Source organism: Pleurodeles waltl, chromosome 3_1, assembly GCF_031143425.1.
Source record: "Pleurodeles waltl isolate 20211129_DDA chromosome 3_1, aPleWal1.hap1.20221129, whole genome shotgun sequence".
NCBI lineage: Eukaryota > Metazoa > Chordata > Amphibia > Caudata > Salamandridae > Pleurodeles > Pleurodeles waltl.
Window position 1 is genome coordinate 438,243,195 of NC_090440.1, and position 24,179 is coordinate 438,267,373.

The 24,179-nt window shown below is 42.5% G+C and overlaps 1 protein-coding gene across 1 annotated transcript in view; it reads left to right on the plus strand.

The window, feature by feature from the left end:
- AEN (apoptosis enhancing nuclease) overlaps positions 1 to 22,293 on the plus strand; it is a 46,712-nt gene extending 24,419 nt beyond the window's left edge. The window contains exons 3-4 of the mRNA XM_069222716.1: positions 13,592 to 13,792; positions 18,873 to 22,293. Of these exons, the coding sequence (XP_069078817.1) occupies positions 13,592 to 13,792; positions 18,873 to 19,076 (405 nt within the window). The 3' untranslated portion in view covers positions 19,077 to 22,293. The remainder of the gene's footprint in view (positions 1 to 13,591; positions 13,793 to 18,872) is intronic.
- Positions 22,294 to 24,179: the final 1,886 nt, after the last annotated feature.

Below are 24,179 nucleotides of genomic sequence, written 5' to 3' on the forward strand. Positions count from 1 at the left end.
TCTTGCGACTTAACATGAGCATTGCATTTCACCACGGCAATTTCCAGAGGTAACTGAATAGCGTACAACAACTCCTTAATTCTTTTACCATTTTTCACTGGAGAACCAGAAGAGGTCCCCAGAAAACCAGAAAAACTACACTCCAACATGTAATACACATAATGGAAGGCCACTTAAACTCGCTAGGGTTGAAAAAAGACTGTAATAATTATTTTCCTACCTCTCGTACTGCTTCCTGGCTATAATATTTTGGATTAGAACACATTCACCTTTGTCAGTTCATGCCCTATTCCTCAAACTCCCCGCAGCCCCTGCTCACACTGAGAACTCCACTTTACAGTGTAGCTGGCCTAAACATATAAATCCCACCCAAATACAAATGTTATGTTTGTGTGATACACAGAGGTGTTGCTGTCCCAGACACCTTGTTAGATCTACAAAGCTGTATCGTTATAGAAGAGTATTTCATGAGTTGAAGCAGGAGCCGTGCAACTTATTGTCAAGACTTTACATATGATATATGTTTCTTAGCAGACTCCACGATGGCAACCAATGACACTCTGAGCCAACTTATCATGGGAGTAAATCAGCTGGCTTATCTCTCAGGAGACGAGGAATCATATAAGGACAAGTCATTCCAAATTGCCCAGTTGTGCTCTAGTGGTGTCCTTCAAAGGAGGGGATTTTCGAAGGCAAGTTCTGCAAGATTATTAACAGGCACGAAGTGACTCGTCTGATTGGTAAAGCAAATTGGAAGACTTTCCGAGAAGATCCGAAGTTTGACTCTTTTGCAGGATCCGTTTGACATTTGTGAATGAGCCTCTGGTTTTGTGAACTGCAGCTGTGAAATCTAGAAAGAATGAGATTTTAGTTTCCTGTTGTTCTATACTGCTGCAATCTCCTGCCAGCCGCATTACTACATTTCTGAAGTTTAAAAGTCTTGGCAATGATTGGGCGTGCTGTAGCACCTAATTGCGGTCCTGGAGCAAACGGACCCGCGTGCCCTCTCTGTGGCAAAGTATTGTAAAAATGTAAATTCACCGAAAATGTCTGATAGTAGAGACTCCACAATTGTCTCAGGTTTCCTAAATGCAGTGCTTTCAGCACCCCCAAAACGCAAGTATTGTTGCTCCTTTAGCAGGCTTGGAGATACTCACTTGGACATTTGTCTCAAATTATTTTTTGCGAGTTGAGTAAGTTGGCTATCAAAAGACAATTTTCAAGATCTGATGTACGTTTTTCTGTGTTATCAAGTATGTTTGTTTGCCTAGCAAGGGGCTTTCACTGTCACTCTATCTTCTGATCTTGTTATTTTGTCAGCAATTTTGAGATTATTTTTTAGGTCTGCTAATTTCCCTTTCATGTATTCCAGGGATGTTGTCATCCACGGCCGACGACCAGTGGCCCCGATTTAGCACACATGTACTGACTTATGGCTTAATATGCATATCCGGCCTGTTGTCCACTGTAGGATAGTACCCTCTTTCTTGGTATGGTTACCCCCTTTTTTCTGCCTGATGTCCGTGTGTTTGACTGTGCTTACTGAGATCCTGCTAACCAGGACCCCAGTGATTATCCTCCCTCTCCCAAAAGTCTGTATTTCTCTGACAATTGGCACACTGGTGCTCCATTATAAGTCCCTAGTATATGGTACCTAGGACATTGGGGTTCCAGTGGATCCCTACGGGCTGCAGCATATATTTTGCCACCCATAGGGAGCCCAAGCAAAGGGTTCTGCGTGACTGCCATTGCAGCATGCGTAAAAAGGTGCAAGCACCCTTGCACTGCCACTTTACACTGCACCAGGTCACTTATAAGTCACCCCTGTGGCAGGCCTTCTAGCCCAGAGGGCAGGGTGAAAAGTACCGGTTTGTGAGGCACCCCTACACTAGCAGAGGTGCCCCCACAAACTCCAGGTACATTTTCCGGAATTCGTGAGTGCGGGGACGCCCTTTTATGCATGTATTGGACATAGGTATAGACCTATGTCCAGCTACATAATGGTAACTCCGAACATAGGCATGTTTGATATCCATCATGTTGGAACCATACCCCAATGCTTTTGCAAACATTGGTTGTATGATTCCATGCCTTCTGGGGGCTCTTTAGAGGACCCCAGTATTGCATTATAGCCTTCTGAAGGTTTCCAGGCAGCCCAAGCTGCTGCCTCCTCCCAGACAGGTTTCTGCCCTCCTGTTGCTTGAGAAGCTCGAGCTCAGGAAGGCAGAACAAAGGATTTCCTTTGGGAAATGGGTTTTGCACCCCCTCTCCCTTTGGAAATAGGTGTTAGAGGGTTGGGAGGGGTAGGCTCCCCAGGCCACTGGCAATGCTTTGAAGGGCACATTTGGTGCCCTCCTTGCATAAACCAGTCTACACCCCTTCAGGGATCCCTAGTCCCTGCTCTAGTGCAAAACTGGGCAAAGGAAAGGGGTGTCACCACTCCCCTGTCCATCACCACACCAGGGGTGGTACTCGGAGGGTCCCTGGGTTTTGCCATCTTGGATTCAAGGTTGGCAGGTAAATCTGAGAGCATCTGAGTGGCCAGTGCCAGCAGGTGACGTCAGAGCCCCGTCACAATAGGTGGTCACCCAGCTAGGTGACCAATCTCCCTTTCAGGGCTATTTAGGGTTTCTTTCTTGGGTGGTTTCTCAGATTTGGATTGCAAGACACCAGCAGGAATCCTGTGCATCCTCCACTGCGACTTCTGACTGAAGAAACTGCATCTGGACTCTTCAAGACCCTACAAACTGCAACAAAGAAACAAGACACCTTCTGCAACTTTGTATCTCCGGCTCCTTCCAGCAACTGCAACATTTCTACGGTCGTGCATCCTTTGAGGACAGCCCATCTTCAGCCTGCATCATAAGAAAGAAGGAATCTCCCTTGGGGTGAAGGAGTCACTCCCCTCCACCTGCAGGCACCAACTGCATCGACGACTGGCTGCGTGGATCCCCTCTCCTGCCGAGCTGCGTAGATCCTGCATCATGGGTGGTGGACTGAAGTGGTCCTGAAGGTCCTCTCTTCCTGCTGTCCAACTTGAGTGGAGGTAAGCCCTTGCCTGCCCACGCAGGACAGTACCCTCATGCACCATGTCCTTTGCAGCTGCCAAGGCTTGTTGGCATCTTTTCCACTAAATCTTCGGGCATCCAGAAGCTCCAGCCCCCAGCACTCCATCCTACGACGCACAGATCCCTGAGTGGTTCTCCGGCGGTGTGGGAGCCTTTTTTGTAGTGGTGCGTGGGCTTCTTCTGAGACTTTTGTGTCCCCGTCCTATGGGCGCTGCCTGCTCTTCTGTGGACTGTGTGTGTTGCTGAGGGCCCCCTCTGACTGCCCGCCCTGGGTAGAGTCCACCTGGTCCTTCCTGGTCACCGGCAGCGCCATTTTACGCAACCGCAAGCTTTGCATGTGCCAAGGCTCGTTGGTGGTATCTGAAGACGCAAACCAATTGCAATCCTCCTCCTGGGGTGAGACATCACCTGCACCCTTCAGGAACTCGACTTCGTCTTCTGGGGTGCAGTGCTGGCTCTCCTCCTTCACCGTCGACTCACTTCTTTCACCTTCAGTCTGGTGAGCAGGAGCTCCTGCCATTCCTGGACTCTGCTTTGCTTCTTGGACTTGGCCCCCTCCTTCCACAGGTCTTCTTGTCCAGGAATCCACTATTGGTGTCTTGCAGCATCTTCTGGGTTTTGCATTACTCTTCTTTCCTTCCAAGTGGGTGTTCTGGGGAATTTACAGTGATTTACTCCTGCTTTCCTAGTCGCTGGGGTGGGTTGTGGTACTTACCTTTGGGCTTTCCTAGTGGGGAACCAACCTTCGCATTCCATTTTTTTTTAGTATATGGTTTGTGCTCCCCCTAGGGCCATTTCTCTCTATTGTGAATTACACTGTTCATAACAGTTTTTATGCCTATTTCTGCCTTATGTGTATATAATGTGTGTATTACTTAACTCCTAAGAGTATATACTACACTATACTATGGTATTTGTGTCACCAAAATAAAGTACCTTTATTTTTGTAACAGTGGTATTGCATGAGCTTTGCTTGTCTCCTAGATAAACTTTGGCTGCTCCTCCAAAGCTACCTCTAGAGATCCTGGCTTCTGGACACTAACTACACTACACTAATAAGGGATACCTGGACTTGGTATAAGGTGTAAGTACCATAGGTACCCACCACACACCAGGCAAGCCTCCTACATCCACCACATACTTGTGAGGATATACAACTCAATAGCAGGGAAAGTGGAGCAATAATCATTGTCATAATCGAGGCAGTTTTTTGGCATATACAGGTTTATAGCAGATATGTTTAAGGAATGATTGTGGCATATAAATTTGGGCAAGCCTTATTCCCTCTAACAGTGTGATTCTGCCAAATTGTCCAAGGATAGGATTTATTGTTGGCCCTCAAGGCCCCAGATTCAAGGATTAATGTCGCTCCGCAAGTGGGTGACTGCCTGGGCCCTACAAGCAACTTTCCAAATGACTGCCACTTCCTTCTGGGTGGAGCACTGTGGAGCTGCATGGATGCCAACACAGCTGCATTGCCTACCAAGAGTTGGGAGTATCCGGAGGCAAGGCACCATATTGGATCCAGATTGTATGCCGCCACAAACACTTGTCTGCGTCATCAGTTTTGGGGGGGCTGTTGAACCTTCTTGTCTGCATCTGCCGACTATCCCCACAGTTCATGTTGCGCAGGCATATTTTGGCCCACTGAAGTCAGTTCCATTGTAGAATGCAGTGTCTGAGCACTTCAGGTATTCCTCATAGCAGAATAAGTAAATTGTGCCACCGTGGGACAGGAGCTAAATCGCAGGAGGCCATCTTGGTTGGAGTATCAACTATACCGTACCTTAATTTGAACCTTAGTGCTTCAGATGCAAGGAATCTCTCATGCAGCAAGAGGCTAAACTGTTCTAGGGATGTAGGTCATTTTACATTTCTATCTCTGCATTATTAAAAATTGTTGATCAAGTTAGAGCAGTGAAGCTCTGGGCTTTACAGGCAACCTTTTATAGGACTTGTACCATAGAAGGTAAGTGTAAGGAAATGCCTCCTTGGCATGGTTACCCCCTGACTTTTTGCCTTTTGCTGATGCTAAGTTTTGAATTGAAAGTGTGCTGAGGCCTGCTAACCAGGCCCCAGCACCAGTGTTCTTTCCCTAACCTGTACTTTTGTTTTCACAATTGGCACACCCTGGCATCCAGGTAAGTCCCTTGTAACTGGTACCCCTGGTACCAAGGGCCCTGATGCCAGGGAAGGTCTCTAAGGGCTGCAGCATATCTTATGCCACCCTGGGGACCCCTCACTCAGCACAGACACACTGCTTGTCAGCTTGTGTGCGCTGGTGAGGACAAAACGAGTAAGTCGACATGGCACTCCCCTCAGGGTGCCATGCCAACCTCACACTGCCTACGCAGTATAGATAAGTCACCCCTCTAGCAGGCCTTACAGCCCTAAGGCAGGGTGCACTATACCATAGGTGAGGGCACCAGTGCATGAGCACTGTGCCCCTACAGTGTCTAAGCAAAACCTTAGACATTGTAAGTGCAGGGTAGCCATAAGAGTATATGGTCTGGGAGTCTGTCAAACACGGACTCCACAGCACCATAATGGCTACACTGATAACTGGGAAGTTTGGTATCAAACTTCTCAGCACAATAAATGCACACTGATGCCTGTGTAAATTTTATTGTAAAATACACCCCAGAGGGCACCTTAGAGGTGCCCCCTGAAACCTTAACCAACTACCCGTGTAGGCTGACTGGTTTTAGCAGCCTGCCACACTCGAGACATGTTGCTGGCCACATGGGGAGAGTGCCTTTGTCACTCTGTGGCTAGTAACAAAGCCTGCACTGGGTGGAGATGCTATCACCTCCCCCAGGCAGGAGCTGTAACACCTGGCGGTGAACCTCAAAGGCTCACCCCCTTTGTTCCAGCACCACAGGGCACTCCAGCTAGTGGAGTTGCCCGCCCCCTCCGGCCACGGCCCCACTTTTGACGGCAAGGCCGGAGGAAATAATGAGAATAACAAGGAGAAGTCACTGGCCAGTCAGGACAGCCCCTAAGTTGTCCTGAGCTGAGGTGACTCTAACTTTTAGAAATCCTCCATCTTGCAGACGGAGGATTCCCCCAATAGGGATAGGAATGTGCCCCCCTCTCCTTGGGAGGAGGCACAAAGAGGGTGTACCCACCCTCAGGGCTAGTAGCCATTGGCTACTAACCCCCCTGACCTAAACACACCCTTAAATTTTATATTTAAGGGCTCCCCTGAACCTAGGAACGCAGATTCCTGCAACCTAAGAAGAAGAGGACTGCTGAGCTGAAAAACCCTGCAGAGAAGACGGAGACACCAACTGCCTTGGCCCCAGCTCTACCGGCCTGTCTCCCCCCTTCGGAAGAAAACTGCTCCAGCGACGCTTTCCCCAGGACCAGCGACCTCTGAATCCTCAGAGGACTGCCCTGTTCTAAAAGGACGAAGAAACTCCAGAGAACAGCGGCCCTGTTCAACAAAGACTGCAACTTTGTTTCCAGAGGAGCAGCTTTAAAGACCCCTGCAATTCCCGCCAGAAGCGTGAGACTTGCAACCCTGCACCCGGCGACCCCGACTCGACTGGTGAAGAACCAACGCTACAGGGAGGACCCCCAGGCGACTCCAAGACTGTGAGTAACCAAAGTAGTCCCCCCTGAGCCCTCACAGCGACGCCTGCAGAGGGAATCCTGAGGCTTCCCCTGACCGCGACTGTCTGATTCCCAGATCCCGACGCCTGGAAAAGACCCTGCACCCGCAGCCCCCAGGACCTGAAGGATCGGAACTCCAGTGCAGGAGTGACCCCCAGGAGGCCCTCTCCCTTGCCCAGGTGGTGGCTACCCCGAGGATCCCCCCCTTGCCTGCCTGCACCGCTGAAAAAAACCCTTGGTCTCCCATTGATTCCTATTACAAACCCGACGCTTGTTTGCACACTGCACCCGGCCGCCCCCGCGCTGCTGAGGGTGCACTTTCTGTGTGGACTTGTGTCGTTCCCCCCCCCCGGTGCCCTACAGAACCCCCCTGGTCTGCCCTCCGAAGACGCGGGTACTTACCTGCTGGCAGACTGGAACCGGGGCACCCCCTTCTCCATTGAAGCCTATGCGTTTTGGGCACCACTTTGAACTCTGCACCTGACCGGCCCTGAGCTGCTGGTGTGGTGACTTTGGGGTTGCTCTGAACCCCCAACGGTGGGCTACCTTGGACCCCAATTTGAACCCCGTAGGTGGTTTACTTACCTGCAAAAACTAACATTAATTTACCTCCCTCAGGAACTGTGAAAATTGCACTGTGTCCACTTTTAAAATAGCTATATGTGTTTTTATGTAAAAAGTATATATGCTATTGTGATTATTCAAAGTTCCTAAAGTACTTACCTGCAATACCTTTCAAATGAGATATTACATGTAGAATCTCAATCTGTGGTTCTTAAAATAAAGTAAGAAAATATATTTTTCTATAACAAAAACCTATTGGCCTGGAATTGTCTCTGAGTGTGTGTTCCTCATTTATTGCCTGTGTGTATGTACAACAAATGCTTAACACTACTCCTTTGATAAGCCTACTGCTCGACCACACTACCACAAAATAGAGCATTAGTATTATCTCTTTTTGCCACTATCTTACCTCTAAGGGGAACCCTTGGACTCTGTGCATACTATTCCTTACTTTGAAATAGTGCATACAGAGCCAACTTCCTACAGTAAGACTGCATGGTTTAGGGAGCAGCACCACCGCGTGTAGGTGACTGAGTCAATTCCACACCGAGTGGAAGCTGTCGGCCTCACCTTCTTGGCAAGTGAGCGGCACCTTACCCAAACCTAGAAAGTAAAGGTGATTTGTGGCAGTCTAAAAACATGACACTCGCCCTCTGAAGTTGTGGTGTAACAGATCTTATCCCTTTCACTCATTCGCACAAGGTCTGACGCATGAAGAGGCAGACGAAAGAAATGCAGGCTAGGTTTCAATGCATTTATTGAAACAACTGCATTCTATGATAAAAGGCATGAACTGTGATTATTAGGTGGGTGAAATGTAACACAGTGATGATTCTGACCATTAGAGTAAAACATATAAACAGTCCCAACATCTTGATATAATCATGAGTCTAAGAATCCCTACCTACACTTTAGCATCTGACATGAGAGCATAGCAGTGTTAGCCTTTCTGCCCGTACTATTCTATGGAAGGAGCCCCCAACCCATACTTGGAAAAGGCAAGGGTCTGCCTGTTGTTCTGCTGGCAGTCCTCCCGTTTGGCTGGAATGACAAGGCCAAGATCAGTGAATCTGTTGAAGCAGCACACAGCACAGCGTAAGATGGCTTTAGGGAATGTCCCCTCCAGCCTTCTTCAACCTGTGTGATATTTATATAACAAAACGAGTTGTGTTCTGAGAACAGGCCAGATGTGATAATATGTCTATGGTGAGAAGGTTGAATCCGTAACTCTTTGATCGGCAATACTGAGTAAGCTATAGTGTTCAGTAACAGCCTTGAGCAGGGCACAGAGTAAAATGTATTGCAAAGGAACTGACAATGCTTTCGCAGAAAAGCAACTGATTAAAATACAAAACCAACCTTGCTGAAAAACAAATAGTGCTAAAATACAATAAAATGAATAAACAAATAAAATGTGCATATAGGTAAAAGACAGACAGGCCGCAGGCCTGGAGCTAAATTAAAGGAGACCAATCTAACCTCTAAAATTAACCTATGACAATCCCTTCTGTGAGTGTTGACTTGCAACTTTCTCCAGGTCTCCCACACCTAAGAATTTGCAGAGATTGAAGAATGAGGGTAGGAGTAAAAGCTATACTCACAGAGCTGCTCTCAGCAAGGTGCTGGCTTTTTGCTTTCAATGCAAGATCACAGTTTCAAGGCATTTGGGAAGGTTGGTACGGAGAGTGGCAGGTATTTATTTTTGTATATATATTGTGACTGTAGAGTGGTAGGATTAATTTTTTATTCATTTTGTGTGCGTTACGGCTGGCAGAGGTCAGTGAGTAGAGGGCTGGGCAACTGATCCGTTGGATCCTCTGAAAAGAAGAATTAGAGGATTAAGGATGGGAATATACATACATAATAAAACATTGTAAATAGTTATCTGTCAGTAATGTGTCACTTTAAACTTCTTGACGTACGCTCTTGTTGTCGATCTGATGTCACCTGGAATCTCTCTTTAGAAACTAATCTCTTAACCCCTTCGCTGCCAGACCTTTTCTCCCCCTCAGGCGCCAAGCTTTTGTTTTGGCTGTTTGTGGCAGTTTGCGCTTAGGCCCTCGCCACCTTTTGTCCACATAAGCTACCCACGGCAAATTTGTGTTTTTTTTTTTTTTTTCTCAACATCCTATGGATTATAGAGGTACCCAGACTTTGTGGGTTCTCCTGAAGAAGACCAAGAAATTAGCCAAAATGCAGCGAAAATTCCGGTTGTTTCAAAAGAATGGGAAAAAAGGGCTGCAGAAGAAGGCTTGTGTTTTTTTCTCTGAAAATGGCATCAACAAAGGGTTTGAGGTGCTATAATCACTGTCTTTCCAGCTTTTAGGAACAGGCAGACTTGAATCAGAAAACCCAATTTTTCATCACAATTTTGGCATTTTATTGGGACATATCCCGTTTTTACTATTTATTTTTATTTTTTGTGCTTTCACCCTCCTTCCAGTTAGTGACAGAAATGGCTGTGAAACCAGTGCTGGATCCCGGAAAGCTAAACATTTCTGAAAAGTAGACAACAATCTGAATTCAGCAAGTGGTAATTTGTGTAGATCCTACAAGGGTTTTCTACAGAAAATAATAGCTAAAACAATTTGAAATTGAGGTGAAAAAACCAGCCTTTTTTTCTCCACGTTTTACTCTGTAACTTTTTCCTGCAGTCAGATTATTGAAAGCAATATACCGTTACGTCTGCTGGACTCTTCTGGTTGCGGGGATATGTAGGGATTGTAGGTTCATCAAGAACCCTAGGGTCCCAGAGCCAATAAATGAGCTGCACCTTGCAATGGGCTTTCAATCTATACCTGGTATACCGCAATTCATTTGCTCAAATATAAAGAGTAAAAAATAGGTAGCCCCAAATTTCCTTCCACCCAGCCTTTCCTCAAGTCTCTTGATAAAACTGGTATCTTACTTGTGTGGGTAGGTCTAGCGCCCGTGACAGGAAATGCCCCAAAACACAACGTGGACACATCACATTTTCCAAAAGAAAACAGAGCTGTTTTTTTGCAAAGTACCTAGCTGTGGATTGTGGCCTCTAGCTCAGCCGACACCTAGGGAAACCTACCAAACATGCGCATTTTTGAAAACCTAGACACCTAGGGGAATCCAAGATGCGGTGACTTGTTTCCCAGAATCCTTTGCAAACCTCAAAATGTGGCCAAAAAAAACACGTTTTACTCATATTTCGGTGACACATAGTTCTGGAATCTGAGAGGAGCCACAAATTTCCTTCCACCCAGCGTTCCCTGAAGTCTCCCGATAAAAATGGTACCTCACTTGTGTGGGTAGGCCTAGTGCCTGTGAAAGGAAATGCCCCAAAATACTACCTGGACACATCAAAAGGATCAATACAAAACTACCTGTTTTTGCAGTGGGCACCTGTATATTTGGTCCTGGATTCAGCAGACCAAACCCAGACATTTCTGAAAACTAGACAACCAAGGGAGTACAGGGAGGTGTGACTTGCTTGGATACCCCAAAGTTTTCTTACCCAGAATCCTCAGCAAATGTAAAAATTAGCAAAAAAACAAATTTCCCACATTACTGTGTGGGATCACCGCACAGGAACAAATTTCCTACCCCTCAACGTTCCCCCTCAGTCTCCCAGTAAAAATCATACCTCACTTGTGTAGGTAGGCCAGGTGCCTGTGACAGGGAAGAGCCAAAAACATGTCGAAATTGAGGGGGGACTAAAGCGAGTCCAAAAGGGCAGTTTGAAAAAAATAAATTTTTAGGCTGACAAGTGTAGCCGAATTTTTATCGGTATAGATGAGACAATGCTCGGTGGTAGGAATTTTGTGGATTCCTGCAGATTCTGGAAGGTTCCGTCACAAATGTGGGAAAAATGTGTGATTTCCAGCAAAGTTGGAGGTTTGCAGGGCATTGTGGGTAAGAAAACGGTGTGGGTGCATGTGGAGCACACTACCCTGGAATCACCCAGATGTTTAGTTTTGAGATGTGTCTAGGTCTTGTGGATTTTTCTACATGGCAGCGTCCCAAAGTCCAAAAAGTGCAGCGCTCACCATTCCAAGTGGGACAATATTGAGAGTTAGCCAAGCTCTCATGGCCAAATGTGAAACCAAAACCCCAAAATAATTAAATGTCCTCTTGCTTGCTGTGGGATAAGATGTTTTAGTGTGCGGGGGAGAGCTGAAAGACTGTTACCCCCTTCAGTTGGGGTGGGGGCATAACCAGGCCCATACTGGTTGGTAGCCACCCCTCCCCCCACTACTTTTTTTTTGGGGGGGAATTCCCTAGCATCTAGTAAACTTTATGCCCCGGATCGGGGGTAATTGCCTAATCTGGCAACTGGTGGGCAGAACAACTTTGTCCCCATTTATTTGGGGTGGGGGTATTGCCATCCCCCACCATCTACTCTGGTGGGCTTTCGGCCCCCTTGGGGGCAGATGGGCCTTCTAAAAAATAGGCAGATCTGCCGCTGGGGGGGGGGGCAGATATGGCCAACAGTAATGTGCCCATATGGGAAGCGACCCTTGCCCAAGGGGCTGCCCCCCCCAAACAAAACACACACACACACTAATCCCCGGTGCCTAAGTGGTTTCTGCCCTCCGCGGGGGCTGATCGGCCTAATAGAAATAGAAATGGCCTAAATACAATTTGCCCCCCAGGGAAGCGACCCTTGCCTAAGGGTTCGCTCCCCATACATAAAAACATAAAGTAAATAAAAATATATATATATACACCCTGGTGTCTAGAGGAGGCAGATCGACCTAATTATAATAGGCCGATCTCCCCCCAGGGGGGGCAGTAAAGGCCTAAAAATATTTTGCCCCCTCTTATGCATATGTATAAAATAAAATTAAAAAAATCCCTGTTGTCTGGTGGTTTCTGCCCCGGGGGGGCAGAATAGGCCTAATAAAATGATTGCCCCAGGGGAGCGGCCCTTGCCCAAGGGGCTGCTCCCATCATGTATAAGTATAAAAACAAAAAACAAAAAAAAAGAACTTCCTTATTGTCTGGTGGTTTCTGCCCCCGGGGGGCAGAATAGGCCTAATAAAATTATCGCCCCCCAGGGGAGCAACCCTTGCCTAACGGGCCGCTCCCCTTATCACATAAATAAAAAAATATTAAAAATCCCTAGTGTCCAGTGGGCATTGCTGCAGTGCGATCGGGCTGCAGAAATGCTCAGAATGACGTCAAAAGAAAGGAAAAGGCTTTCCTTTCTTTTGATGTCTCTCCCTGCTCCCTCCTCCCGAGCGGAAGAGAGATTCTGAGCATTTCTCTTCTGCATCGTGCTGGAAGCATGTTTCCAGCGCGATGGGAGGTGACCTCTGATGAGGTCAGCACGTGATTGCGTGCTGGTGTCATCAGACGTCACTGGGTGGGGGTGGGGGTTGGAGGTGGAAGGGGAATCTATTCCCCCTTCCAGCCATGCCGTGGGGGAGTGGGGAGGTGACCCTCGAGAGGAGTGCTAGCGTTTCTCCCGAGTGCTGGTACCAGGACGTAATAGTTATGTCCGTGGTGCCTCAGCGCCACTGCAACAGGCGTAACCATTACGTCTGCTGTGGGTAAGGGGTTCATTTACAGTGAACCACTATAATTCTACCCGAGACTTCCCCAACAAGTAGCTCATGAGCTACTTGTAACTCTCTTGCTACTTGTGGTCAGCCCAGCCTACCAAATTTGAAGGTTTTGTTTGGCTGTATTAATATATGTATACCAAAATCAGACCCTGTATTCAATACAGTGTGTGATTTTTTCAGAACTCATAAACTGATGTTCAAAAGTTGTTCTTTGAGTACTAAATCATGTGGCATTTGTGAAACATTACTATACTTATTAGGTAGGTGCCAGACAGCGCAGTTATGGCTGTTCTGCATTTCCCATGCAGAGGCATTCCAAACAGACAAAGCCTGTTTTACAATTCTGCTGTCAGCCCTGCCTGATACACTAAGATGGTCACGGTTTGCATATGGTGGCCACTACTGTAATCTTGTATAATGTCATCACTGTTACAGCACTAATAATATTAGTAGCTCAGGATGATTTTCATTGAACCCAAGTAGCTTTTATTATAGAAAACGTTGGAGACCCTTGTTCTATACACAAGTCTTTTTTTAAATTTCTTATTTCTTAATGCAAGGGTTGTATGTAGTTAATGTATTCAGTTGCCCACAGGATAGCTTATTGAATTAATTGTTGCTGTAGGGATTCATTATCACATTTCCTAATCGCAGGTTTGAAACTTAATTTGCCAACATGTCCTTTAAGCCTAAGGAAGTCAATTAAAATGGATTTTACTGAGCTCAATAATATTAACATTTGTTTATAGCATTTCGTTATACCATTTCAGTAATAAAAGCTAATATTTAATTTATGTATTTCAGATTATAGCAATACTGAAAGACAAGCTTGTGATAGGACACGCACTCCATCATGATTTCCTAGTTTTGCAATACTTCCATCCCTGGGAACAAACTAGGGACACCAGTAAGATTTCTTTACTGACCAAGAAAGCTGGATTTCCTGTAAAAGCTACACCTTCCCTGAAAACACTTGCCTGGCAACTCCTCCACAAGGAAATTCAGGTTAGTGAATTCTTTAAGATGTTTTCGTAAAGGCTTTTGCTGTGCTTTGTGCTAGGCTACTGCTTTTAATTGTCGATATAGAGGGATATTTGGCTGTAGAATGTACTTTCATCATTTACCTAAGGCAAATAATTGAAATGCAGTTGATAAGATATTGCAGGGCTATTTCTGTTGGTACAGTGCTTTCACCCTCTCATTTCTTTACTTGTTCTTCACTGTAAACTGTAAACTTCATACTTGTATAGCGCACTACTCACCTGTCAGGGCCTCAAGGCGCTGTACGCATACAGCTGTGGAACCCCTCATGGCTTTTCCCTGTGAGGTGCCCACTCCTGGACAACCTCCAAGGTGAAGCCAGGCATCCCAGCGCTGTTGGGGCCGTTGTGGAGATTAAGCAAGCTATTGCCCAGAGTTACAGAGTGGGACCCATAAATTAGATTAGGCACCAATGCGAGAATTATCAGGTCTGAGGAAATTGAGCCCAAGACCCACCGAGGCGGGAATTGAACCCTGGTCTTGGGCCAGATTTCTGCATCAGGGTCTGCCGCCCTAACCATTGAGCCACACTTCTCACTGTTTCTTGAAAGACTTCTGCTTGTTTATGTAATCAAAGAGTATTTGAGTACCTGATCTGTGTTGGTTTTACATAATAAGTGGAATATTGCTGAGTGATAGATCATTGTTGGTTTAAAATATGTAACGATGCCTGAAACGTTGGCCTGTTTTTTCTAAGTACCAGTCCACTGCTGATTGGAGCACGAAGCAACAGTGTGGGCAGTGTTGTATGTTGCAAATACTTTTCCGAGGCTGGTATCATCTAAACCATGCCATGATATTTTAATGGAGTGACAGAACACTCGTTATTGACCTCTACCATGGATTACACTTGACGTTGGTATATCAGTAATTCATTCTTTTGATTTAGTAAATTCACAAGCATGGGTCCTCTATTCCCAATGTTTGGTCAGGTATTCACGTTATCTTTCCTTTTCTATACCTCTTATGAGGCCGAATTTTGCGTTTTTCTGTACGTTTTTAGTTTTGTACCTTGTACCCTCTTTCTGTCATTTAAATGTGCACAGATTTCCTTTAAGTTGCTTGGATTATTTTTAATGGAAGTAGTTTTCTCGTGCTTTTCTGCTTTTTTTTTCTAGAAAATGTATTTTCTACTTCGGTATCTTAGTGAAAGAGATGCAAGTTTGATCCTACCCGAAAACCTTTAAAGTCATTGAAGGTCACTTCTAACTTGTTTTGCCTATGCAGTTAACATACTATTTTTAGGACTTCAATAATACAAGAAACCTGTTCTGACTATCTCAGAAAGAGCGATTAAACTATTCATAGATATGTATAGAGTAAAAAAGAAAAATCTTCATGAAGTCCTCCGCTGCCTAGCCAGGAAACAGCAAGGCATGTGGCCCTGTATACGGCTACGTTAAGCGCTGCATACCATTCCTTCTTGGATCAGTACACTGGTGCACACTGGTTTGCTTTTTTTCTTTGCCATCAAAACAATTAAGTGTGAATGCCATATATCAAACTGTTTTGAACCTTCCAGTTTGGGAGAGGAGATAAACCCGGTTAGATCTCCTGAGGCTCAAGAGCATAATGCATGTTGCACCCCTTCAGAATAAAAAGAGAATGGGCAAATTCCTCTTGCTCTTTTCTATGAAAATGTAGGCTCTAAGACCCAGATTTATTAAGGACTTGAGTTATCCTTGTCGCAATTCCTTTAATGGGATTTCCAAAGCCACACAAGTGGCTATTTGCGCTCGCTAAATCGTGCAGTGTGGCAACTGTGCTTGCTGCCTTGCGTTGCATGATCTTTAAGTAAACGTGCCTGCTAAGTGTTAAGATTCGGAGTGTTATAAGTCAAACAATCTTGCCAGAGAAACTCTTATATGCAAGGGGAACTATACTCACAAAATGCACTTATGCACAGACCCTCGCCTTGGCGCCTTGAAACAGGCCATACAGACGCAGCTGTTGATATTTTACTAAGAAAGGTTATATAATTATGTAGAAATAATCTTTAAAGCATGTATCATGATTAAGGTAATTTTTAGTTAAGTGTCAGCATTCATTACTAAAGCCAGAGCTGACCCATGCAAAGCTCTAAACATCTGTTGTCACACTTAACTATTTCTGTTAGTCTAAAATCCTTATCTTTCTTTCAAAAGTATCTTCAGTCATATCATTACTTGGCTGTGTCGCCTAACTAGTGTACAGTATGTCAAGTCATGTTAGTTCTTCACATGCCTACCTTCATTGCTGGCTCTGGAGTTGGAATAAAATCTTTCTGCATGTCCTCCTTAGCATGTGGTCTCTATGTCTAGCCCTTTAGTTTTTTGGCATCTCTTCATGGCTTAGCTTCCAATGATTTCCTTTTGGGAGGGCAGGGCACTCCTGTCCAGTATATTTGTCCCTGCTTCTGTACAGAAAAAATGCAGAAAAGTGCACGGATGGCAATGATGTAACAATTCTGCTTCCTTCCAAGCTTCGTCTGTACAAGGAAAGATGGTCTTGTGGTTGCAAGCACCGCAAGCAGCTCAGAGAGACGTAGAATTCTGTTTCACATCTTGTTAATGTGAACGCTATCAAAATGAGGTTTCAGAAATAAAAACATTGCAATTCTGCTCACATGTATTAGCCTTACCATTCTAACAATAACCATTCAAAACCATTTTCTAGGCCTTAAACCTGATGTACACATACTTTACTGGATTAGCGTGCCACTGTTGTCATGCAATCAGGTCTGACTTGTATGTGACATATGTATTACCAGGAAAGCCTTGCCACATACAACAAAACAGGTGTTGCATGTGAAGCCAAAACAGTCTTGATGTTGACCATTAACCCCATCACAACGCCTGAGATCTCTGCTCACATCGTCATGATTTTTTCACAAAAGGTTAATGCGTTCTACACTTTCGAGGTCCCTCTAAAGCCAATGCTAATCTCCCTTTGGGAGCACTTGTCATCTCTCTTGTCTGCTGTGTCCTTTTGGCATTTGAGTGGTGAATGGGGGACATCCTCTGTCATCTGTATCTTAAGTGCCAACACAAGTACATTGTTGGGAGCTCTGTGGCTTCTTCAATCTGTTCATTTGTCACCTATTTAATCTCTCCATTTATTAGCACAATATTCCAGTTCCCAGGTAAAAGAAGATACGCATCCAATGCAATGCTAGCCCTTATAGTATTGCCTGCCAGTCCTTGAATTAATTAGTAAAGATGTGTCCTCCACCACTAAGACAAACATTCATTAGATGTCCTTTCATGAGGGACTGTGTATTTTAAACCTACAATAGTTTCGTTCCAAGTGGCAAGAAAGCAAATTAAGGGACTTCATATGAAATTGTTTAAAGTCTGTACACTGTGGCTTTCTGACTCATTGGGAAAATTTCATTTCACTTAAACACTAGTCAATACAGATTTTCTTTTCCAGATGACTTTACTTACATCAAGGATAAAATTCAATAAAGGAAATGTATTTTGTACAGCCACAAGTTCTGTTGTGTAACCGTGTTAATCTAGAAAAACTGGCTTTAATTGGAGAGTAGCTTTGGGAATTCAAAGTGCCAATGACTCTACTAGTGAAGTTGATGCTTAAGTTGGTGAATCCAGCTGTGTGTTCTGGCCAGATGGATGTGCACTAGATGCTTTTTACTAAACCGATAAATGGCTATAAAATACTAGATACCCAATTCGTCCTCTTAGCTAAATCTAAACGTATTACTCATTCAGGGTCACTGCTTCCGAGTTCAACTGTTAAAATAAAGGATGATCACCCCATGCTTAGCTTTTTGCTGAATTAAAATATGAGGCCACCAACTTGATATTCCAGTAACTCAGGTCAACTTTGCTTTACATTAGCGTGCAGAAAATGGGACACTACACTGTGCCCTCTCAGAATATCACACTTAGGATTGTATGAATCTCAATCTATATTTTCTTTTGCAGCCTTAAACAATGTGGCCAGGGAATTAATCTTGAGACCTATCCAAAGTGTAAGGCAAGAAGACATTTAATTTCTGAATGATTCTGTGGAATCCATCTTATATGTATCCCTTTGTTTTCTCTTGCCATATAATTTGGACTCTGGCACATAAAACTATGATAGTAGTATACAACTCCATGGACTGAGGTGTCTCCACAGAACATGTGGCTTTCTGGATATAAGATAGGAGAAAATGACGATTAGTATTATTCAGTTAATAACAGATTACAAAGGCCTGAGGAGTTGCCAAATTGTAAAGAACTGTCCTCCACTTCCAGCCTGAACTGTTAAAATGGCATAGCATTTCCCACCCTAAATCCCTTCTCTGCAGCATTTATTCCTTTTTAGCGTATGAGTCTTTAAGAGGCCAGATAAACTAGTGTAACAGCTTCTCTAAACTTGCCTTTATACTCCCCTGCCAAGTGTATATAGTTGAACCTCCATATTTATACCTAGATCATAAAAAGCCATTTCTTGTCGTAACCCCCCTCCCAGATTCTAAAACACCCACAGATTATTTTTGTAGGCCTGCAATAATAGAGTGACCAAGAACAGTTAGGGCACAGACTCTCATCAATATCCGCATATTCTGCCCCATAATATCAGCTCCTTTTCCAGAGTTGATGCCCTCTATCGTCCCTCTGACTAATCACTTCCTGGCAGTCTCATGCTGGAGACTAGCAAATTCTCCTGCTCTTTGCTATGTTTCTTCTGACTTTCTGAAGGAGTCAGTTTTTCAGTCTTGCCGTCTGGCCGCAGATAATTTTTAGCATTGCTGAAAATTAGCCTCCATGCAAAACTAATTCTGAGATCATGTGCAAGCGAACGCCTCTGATCATGAGCATATTGCTGTGTCCAAAATCTGTTTTCTGGGTGGATGTTTTGAGAGGGACTTTTGTTACTCTCTCTGACCTTTTTCTCCTCGTCTTTCTCTCATTCTGTCTTTTTTTCTTTATACATTCTACGCCTAAAACAGCAGGTAAGATACTGGGAAGTGAAAATCTTGTGTGCGTGAAAAGTGATTAAAACTGTAATAGTATGCATTGCATGTACGTAAATAAAACTATGTTTTTGCTCTCAGCTTGGTGTAGAGGGGCATTCCTCAGTAGAAGATGCTTTCACTGCGATGGAGCTATACCGGCTTGTGCAAGATGAGTGGGAGCAAGAGCTCAGTACTAGTCTGTGTCCCAATCCACCTTTCCAGACAACAGGAAATGCCTCGGATAATGAACAGTTCATGGACGACAAGTACTGGCCAGAAGAGTTCAGTGAAAACTGCACCTAGAGATTATTGCACGCAAAGTTGGAAGATCTTCGTTGCAATGTTCAGGTTATTTGAAATGTGGACACAAACCAGTTTTTGTGTTATTGAGTTCTTACAAAGAAAAAAAAACTGATTCTGTAACCACTAACCCCAAAAAATGCTGCTACTTTTACTAGAGAATATCACTTTGTTAAATGGGTTACTACTTAACGCGCTTGCCTTGTGTCTGCAGATCGATAAGTACAAGTTCACAAATTTTGCAACATTATAAGCAATCTTATGTCAATAAGTTTCATGAATCACATTACACACGAAGGTCATTGTGTTTTTGTATGGTATGGGCATTGATATTACATCTTTGTATTTAACTTGATTCCTCTCTTGCATATATTTGTAATTTGCGAGAGCATTGCTTTCAGATTTGTAAGGAAGCAAATACGTACTGCATGTTGTTCCCTATATGCCCGTAACTTTCTGAAGTATAATTTGATATTCAACAATCTCTTGCTTTTGTAATTTTTTGGTCACGGATGAACTGCTGTAATTTATCAGAAAATACAAATTAGCATTTTCATTCCAGATTATAATAGAAGTGTAATGGCGTGTTGAAGACTAGTGAACGAATCACAAAAATCTCTAAAACAAGGTGTCCAACAACTTAAGGAAATAAGAAAAAAAAACTTAAATAACAAGTGGTCTTTGGTAAACAAATTGAGAACTCTGAAAACCATAACACCACCAAAAGAAATTTGGTATTCTGCTTTATGCCTTTTTGTAAATGGTCTTCTAACATAGAGTTAGTTAAAATTTAAAGCACGGAGGAGCTATGTAAAGTGGTCTTTGAAAACACATTGTAAGACACTGTTTGTGGTAGGGAATTCCAAAAACAGGTAATGTTGCTTTTTTACTGCTCAACATGAAATACCATCTTTTCTTTACAGGCCAGCTGGTGTGAGTCCTCTTGCATCACTCTTCATTTATATAAAAAAAGAGTATGCCCCGTTCCCTTGCACTTTTTAAATATAAGGGTAAATAGATATGTGTGAAAATGTATAGAACTCTAGAATGAGTGGTGGTCATCGGCCACCTTACATTAGACCGTGAAATTGGCAGCTGCTTGTGTACAAAATCAAACCCACTCACTTGCACTTCCATGCATAGCATACCAGTCTAACTGATCATTACATTTTTAATAAGTACACCAACTGTCATTCAGAAAAAAGTCTGTAGAGGGTGCTTTACACAGTCGGATATAATATTCAATTAAAGAAGGAAAGGCATGTTTAATAATATTTCTCACATTTTCCCCATTATTGGAGTACTTCTTCAAAAATAATGTTTTCTGAGGGAGTCTACCTTATCATCAAAAAGAGAAGACACAGCAATATCAGCTATACATAACAAAAAATGTAATGTGCCACTGGTTGATAGCATATTGTAGGATGCTGTTGTCATGAAGCGTTTTACATACTGCTTTGATGTTTTGTTTACATTTTAAACATTTGTTAGCACAATCTATTTACTAAACACCTTATATATTAGTATGCTTCATATGTAAAGCCAATGCTTCATTGCTGGGAACAGCTTTACCTTGCTTTACCTTTCTTTTTATGAATGCTGCTTGTGTAATACATAAAGACATTGCCAACCATTCTTCGTTCATTAAAGGCACACTGTAGCACAGCACAAGCTAGATCACTGTGTGGTGGGTGGGATTTATGAATCTTAAACCAGCCCTTTCACAACCAATCGCTAGATCATACTATTTACTTGCAGGAATATTATTGATACATTTTATTTGATACGTTAGTCATACATAATTCTACTTGACACATCGTGTGGTTTGCATCTGTTGTTTTTTGTTTTGAACAGCTTTTTTTTTTTTGAACGGCTTTATGTAACAGCTCTTATATTTAATATATTTATTTGAAATGTTCCCTCAACTCTTTCATTTACAATAGTAACTAATGGCATTTATATTCTTAACCTCGACACCCATTAATATTGTGTGACAGGGATGTGGTTCCAACTATGTATGGATGATTGTCACTATTGCTTTAACATTATCCTCAAAATCGCTTCTGTAAAAGGGTGCTAGTATTAAATTAGAAAGTCAAATTTTTAAATGCCAGTCTGTTTGGCAAAAAGTCTAAAATGGTTGTTTCCCCACTTTAACAACACACAAAAGGAAATATGGCATTATTTTTAATTCTGAAAAAAAAAATATGGTTGACTGTGTTAGCAGTGTAATGTGCCTGCTCGCAATATAGCAATTCCGCTCAATCTCAATGGTAGTATACAAAGCTGTTTTTAGTGGCATGCTGCATGTTTACTTAATGTTTACTCATTGTGATGTTTCTGCGTAAGGAACTTCCATTCTGAACGTATTTCACAAACCCCATTTATGGACTACAAACAGACCATAAAATCCAATATCCGTCAATTTCAAAATTCGGCCAATAACGTGATTTTTATTAGATGACTACCCTATTTCTAGAAAATATCTTAAATTTCAAATCGGAAAGATACAGAAAAACTATACGGGAAAAAGTGCAAAAATGTTTCAACTTTTTTACTATGTTCTAGAGTGCCAAACATCTACTGGGATACTGTCTCACTACAGTTTAATTTGTTGTACCCATATTGAAAATGTGTTGGCCACAGAAGAAGATAAATTTACTTAGAACTTAAACTCATGTGGCCTGCATTGTTATCTCTATTTCAATGTGGGTGAGTCTTTACAAATACTCAGTTAAATGTGGCTAACCAAACTAACTCCAGTTAATTTTTTTTTATGGAATGTTGTTGTTAAGGCCTTCAGTTTCATTTTGCGTTGTGCGTACATAGCTTACATTGTACACCATGCATGCTATTGTAGTCCAGCCTACCCTATCAAATGTATTTTCAGTATGATGCTGTACAATGTTTACATGGTAAAAACATTGAATATATTATTTTGAATTTCAAATAAGTTTCAGAACTGGGCAATTAAAGATGTTAATTCTTTCATTGTTATGTGCATTATCTCTAAGTTGGTGCCAGGTGTAAAAAGTGCTGCTAATTGTGTACATTTGTTTCACTATTGCCTTTATTTAAGAGCATTGTTAAAATCCAAACTGCACACGACACTTAGCTCTACATTTCTAAAGCAATTTTGAGCAAAGCCTGTAAATGCAAAGGATTTATTTATATACTATATCTGTATAAATGGCTATATAATAAATCTTTATACTTAAAACAGATTGGTATCCCACTTCTTACCAGATTGTTGCCATACGGTTTAATTTTTTGCATGTTATTTTAATTTTATCGAACAGACAATATCTAGTTGTGAAAAAAAAAATCATGACACTGCACAAGGTTAGCATGCCACAATTGCTAATACTCTCATACCTTTAGTTCCAACCTTCATTTGTTTTCTCCTTTCTGAAAGTAAGGTCTTCAGTGGGCAGTTACCTCAGTCAGTATTAAGAAAGTATACACTTGCTCCTATGTAAAAATAAATATAGGTAAATTATTGAAGTCCTTGGTATTGCTCTTCTACAAAATATACTCTGAAATTTGTAAAATAAATTGTGCTTGTTAAATTAGCTGTTTGGTCTTTAATCAGCGTATTATCCCTTTCAGTTATAGATTTTAGCAGGAATGATAAGGGTAGGGGTTGATGAGTACTTCTCTGCCAGTGAGTTCCTGCCTCAATAGGGGGTGGTCACAAAACCTGTCTAGAGGTCCCTGATACGTTGAAAAAGAAATGGAAAACAAAAATGAAGAATTAAATAAACGTTACATCAGGCTATTGCTACGGAAAGTGCTGGTACCAATCAACAAACTAAACACATTTTGATTATCATGTATGTTCTGTAGCAATACCACTTTGCCATTCTAGATGCCATGCTCAACATTTGAGAGAAATACAAATGTTAAAATTATACCTGGAGTAACTGGTAATATTCACAAAGATTTATTTAATTCACTTTTATTCACATCTGAAAAATTATTTCCCCAATTGCATCTGAAAAAATTATTGGGAAAAGTTGGGCTATGAGGAAGTTAGAGTTTGCAGTCCAGCTGATGAACAGTAAGGATTTACCTATTTTCTTTCAGAGGTCCAACCAAGTAGACGTCTGAAAGCATATGGGAAACCATAGGGATGTCAGAGTCACCAGATCCTCGGGGTCTGTGCATGTTCCCAACACGTCCACCACTGAACAGCTCCAAGACTCTGATAGACAAATCACAGAGACTGAGAGAGTTCAAGAGGGGAAGAGAGGATTAGGAAGGGAACAGCTGGGAAGGAGACCTGTAGTAAGAAAAAGGTTAGAACACACAATATGAAAATTATATCTCCTGAAATCAATACTAGACTATGATTCTAAGCCTAGTCAATCTGAAAACATGAACAATCTAAGAGTTAAGTTTAAAATTACTGAGTTTTAAGTTGGCCGTATACCTGTAGGGGAATCAAGATGAATTAAATGAAAACTTTCTTATTCAAGTACTTTCCTTTACATGAGAATCAGAAAAATATTCTGACTAAATTTTAAACCAGTCATATAAATCCTGTTTTGAGAATGTATACTAGGACCATACAATATTGCATCTAGAAACTCTGGCCTTCTGTGTACTCTTAAAATGTTTCAACACAAATTGCGCATATTGCAGATATATATATATATATATAGATATATATATATATAGATATATATATATATATATAGTAAAAACCATAAAAGGATTGTTCACCATGAATAACACAATATGGATTCAGGAAACAAATCACATAACTTGTCAACTCGAATATTACATAATAAATATCTTTGAATAGTGGCATACAATAAACAACATGAAATAAACTCGAGGAGAGAATCGTGCGTCTTGCCGATTCGAGTGTTACCATGTAAAATACCAAGAAATGGTAGCACGCAATGAATATCAAAGTCAAATCATCATTAATCGAATCACGCGTCTTGCCGATTCGTAAAACACGATGTAAATGTCAAGAAATAACCGCTCACAATAAATAACAAGATCAAAGTACAATGAAACGAATCGCGCTTCTTTTGCCGATTCTTAAGCCACCATGTAAATGTCAAGAAATGGTAGCACGCAATGAACAACAAAGTT